We start from the raw sequence: 3824 nt of genomic DNA, 5'->3' as shown, positions 1-3824 counted from the left end.
ATGAACACTGACCAAGGAGCAACAAGCAAGAAGTAACCATGCACAAGGCGCTCATCNTAGGATGTGATCTGTTTTAAAGGTACACAGTTCGATCTTAGAATATAATAGCTTTTTTTTTTTTCAAATTTGCAATTATGTAATAAGATGTCCGACAACCATGAAGACTGGGCTGACTAGACAAGATGTTCAGCAGACCGTCTCTGACTCCCCCACAGCACACATAGCAAAACCTGGACATACTGTTACTGGGTTCATATTTCTGGATTAAAATCCTTTTTATTGCTCTAATTTCATATTTTATTTTCTGAAAAACTGTTGAATTTGTTTTAAGCTGAAAACCAGAATCATCAAACCAAGCAGAAATAACTACTGAAATATTTCACTCTGTGGGATGGATCCATATCCATCGTTTGAATTGAATTATTGAACTGAAGATCAGTTCCAATGACATTTCATTTATTTTCGGGTGATCTGTATTGTTCATCCAGGTTTCAGAGCTCTTAACACCTTAGCTAATCTAATGTGATGGACATTTTTCATCAGGTGCTGCTGATTTTCTCTGATGGACTTAATGAAAACGTGGCGATACTGAAGCAGGAATCTGAGCGGCTAAGAGCCTCTGGTAACACCACCACATATTTCCAGTTTTATTTGAACTTCAGCTGCAGATTTCTGTCGCTGTTCTCTGTCTTTTTAACTTTGGGTGATAGTTATAATAGATAATATCATATATAATCAATCATATTAATATGAAAATGATGAAGAATTGAAAGACGTAATTTAATCCATTGTAGTTAAAGAAGAGCCACTGAGCTGCTTATGATCTGCAGCATTTTCCACAGATTACAGTAGTCTGGATCTTTCTACTGACATTTTCTTATCAGGACATCATCAGCAGTTAAAAAACAACCTTAGATTGTTACATCATCATCTTATTTAACAGAAGGTGGAGCTTAATCTAATGATTGACTCACTGACACTGCAAAGTAAGGAACAATCGTGATTTAAAGTATCGGTACTGAAGCATTAGGTGTTTGTTTTCTGCAGGAGTCAGCGCCCTGTTCGCCGTGGCCTTGAAGGAGGCGGCTGCCCCGGAGCTCCAGATGGTTGAGTTTGGACGGGGATACTACTACCAGGCTCCTCTGAGAATCAGAGACCTGAGCATCAGCAGCACCATCCTGCAACAGATGGTGAGTTTAGAAAAAGCCGCTTTAAACTATTTTAAAGGTTTTGTGAATGAGAATGCACCCAGACGTCTAGTCACTGGAGGTGGAGGTGCCTATCTTTTGCTAATCTGGACAAAGGAACAGTTAGCTCCAATAGACCGGACCCCAGCGGTCCAACTTATTAAGGTTGGCAGCTTAATGAGGGCACCGGGGAAGCATTACCCTGTGTGGATCAGTTTGGCAGGTGGAATATGTACGGAAGGAGCTGGTCATTTTCTCCCCAAAGATGATGGTTTAAAAAACATAAAGATTGACTACATGACTGCGTCGGACCATCTCCATGTCTGCAGCTATGCTAGTTAGCATTGGTCAGTATCTGAAATGGCAGAGTCATGGAGCTGAGGAGAGAAGGATGGCCCAGTCCAGCTCATAAACGACTGCAGCTCAAACTGCTGATGTAGATCCTGGTTGTGATTGAAAGGTTTGTGAATACATGACCTCTTTTTCACCTCACGGGGTGGCGGACCTGTCCGGGGCCCCGCCGCTAACTATGGACACTGTTAGGATGGCCTTTAGCGACTGGATTAAGTAGGAGACTTGAGGCAGAGAAACGGTGCAGACCCACTGGGTGTTTATTCACCAACGTTTAACTAACAACCCTGCTACACCCAACAAGAAACAGGGTAAAACAATATACATACACAAACAAACTTTGACAAAAATAACCAAATCTTCAGAATAATACTATTAATTTTAAGCACCTCTAAAAAGACATTTCTATAAATATAAATCCAACATTGAACTTCTAAAGTGCATAGCTCTATTGCTCTCCCTTCCATCTGCTTTGGTCTCTTCCGGAACCTTTGAAAGGTGCTCAGGGCCCCGGGGAATCTTTTACCCTGAACACCCTGCAGAGGAAGAGGCAGAGCAGAGGACATGGCTTTGTGTATATGTTAGCCACATATACACAAAGTCTTCAAACATTTCAGTGCATTTCAAACAGTCACAATACTTATGTTACCCACTTGTTTGTTTTAACAGGACACCATCAGTTCCAGCTGAGATGACACTGCATAAAAACCAAACAATAAAATACTTCAATTTGTTTGTACCTGTTTCATTTATCATTCAATACACATTTTAAGTGTTTTCCAGCCAAGTAATGACGACCTTCATTACAGATACGTAAACACCATAACTGATCCATGTTGATAAATCATATTTTCCTTGCTTTCACTTGGATGGCCAGGTGAGTGTGTGTCTTGTTTGAGGAAAACATGAGTCCAGGAACAGAGCGACTGAGATTGTTCTCTCTATTCGTTTTTGCCAGCTTATTCCTGGCTTCTTGTTCAAGTCAAACTAATGTGTCTGTGATCGTAACACACCTGGTTGGAGCTCAGAGAAAGCGGTATTTACAAAAGTTGGAAATAGCTAGCTTAGAAACCGGCCAATCCCTCCTTCCTCCTGACATGTTGATTAAATTGCCGATTTGGCCTGAATTCACACCATGAAGCGTTCCCCCTTACACTGGAGCAGATTCAAAAACGGATGAGATGCTACAGATTTTTTCCATACATGCTAGGCTACATGACGGTGCGGCATTGTCTCCATGGTTACTACCTCGGTACCTTCTCCATAATACAATATTTGATTGCATCTTTCTAATCATACTCACTTATAAAGTATATAAACTTTAGTTTTCTTACCTTGTAAAGGCTGACAGTCATTATGATTGACGGCTGCTATCCATTGCCGCTGCATCTTCCCTCATTAAATGAAATAAAATAAAACAACTCTGTTTTTCATCCTTGCCTGTTTGAGCAGCCCGCCCCGTCCTGTGAGCATCTTAAAGTGAAATCAACTAAATAAAAATGACGTCAGGTGACCAGCTGTCTGGTTTTCACAAGCTTCACATGAGTTGTTTAAACATCCATCGTGGCGTAGCGTTCTGAAGAGCCATGCAAAGAATCATTATGTCTTATTAATCGCCCAAAGATGCTGTTAGTTGGCATTACTACCATAAAAGCTAACATGTCTTTACATCATTAAACCGGAAACTGTTTTGCACAGGATGGGATTGAGATAAAATTTTTGCTAGATTGCTGTTGCTGAATTTAGATTTTTGTATATTCCGTGTCACTTCTTGCAGAGCTCTGTAGCGGATCGGGTTTGCTGCAACGTTTCGTGTAAATGTTCAGGACCTCCAGGCCCTCATGGTCCTCCTGGGCAACCTGGAACAAAGGTGAGAGAAAAACTTTTCTCTGTTTCCAGAACTACAGCAATGTTTCGACTGCCTGTTCACGGTCAGGTCCAACGTTTCTGCAGCTTTTTAGGCTCACTGAGTAGGCCTCATTCCTCATCTTACCTGTGTTTTGGACAGTTGTCTCAGCAGTAACTTTGTCAGGTAACTTTAAGTAAGTAGGGAAAAGCTGATGCAAACCTTTGTGGTAGCTTAGGTGATAGCTTTGTCTAGGAGAGAGGCAGGGTTAAACAGTGAAACACTGGGTCAGCCCCAACAGCAGCACTTTCACCAGCAAAATCAATCCAAACACATGATATACATAAACCATTCATCCATTTTCTTCCACTTCCTCCGGGGTCGGGTCGTGGGGTCAGGAGCTTAAGAAGGGAGGCCACTTCTTCAAGCTCCTCCAGGAA

General features: G+C 41.6%; 1 protein-coding gene across 1 annotated transcript in view; it reads left to right on the top strand.

Moving 5' to 3' along the window:
* The first annotated feature begins 504 nt into the window (after positions 1-504).
* LOC106935601 (collagen alpha-4(VI) chain-like) overlaps positions 505-3824 on the top strand; it is a 28684-nt gene continuing 25364 nt past the window's right edge. The window contains exons 1-3 of the mRNA XM_015016143.1: positions 505-622; positions 1048-1190; positions 3316-3408. Coding sequence (XP_014871629.1) covers positions 526-622; positions 1048-1190; positions 3316-3408 — 333 coding nt within the window. The 5' untranslated portion in view covers positions 505-525. The remainder of the gene's footprint in view (positions 623-1047; positions 1191-3315; positions 3409-3824) is intronic.

Source organism: Poecilia latipinna, unplaced genomic scaffold (genome assembly GCF_001443285.1).
Source record: "Poecilia latipinna isolate Pla-1442-1.1 unplaced genomic scaffold, P_latipinna-1.0 Scaffold1985, whole genome shotgun sequence".
Lineage (NCBI taxonomy): Eukaryota > Metazoa > Chordata > Actinopteri > Cyprinodontiformes > Poeciliidae > Poecilia > Poecilia latipinna.
Note: the sequence above shows the minus strand (reverse complement) of the source record. Positions and strands in the feature narration are given on the sequence as shown.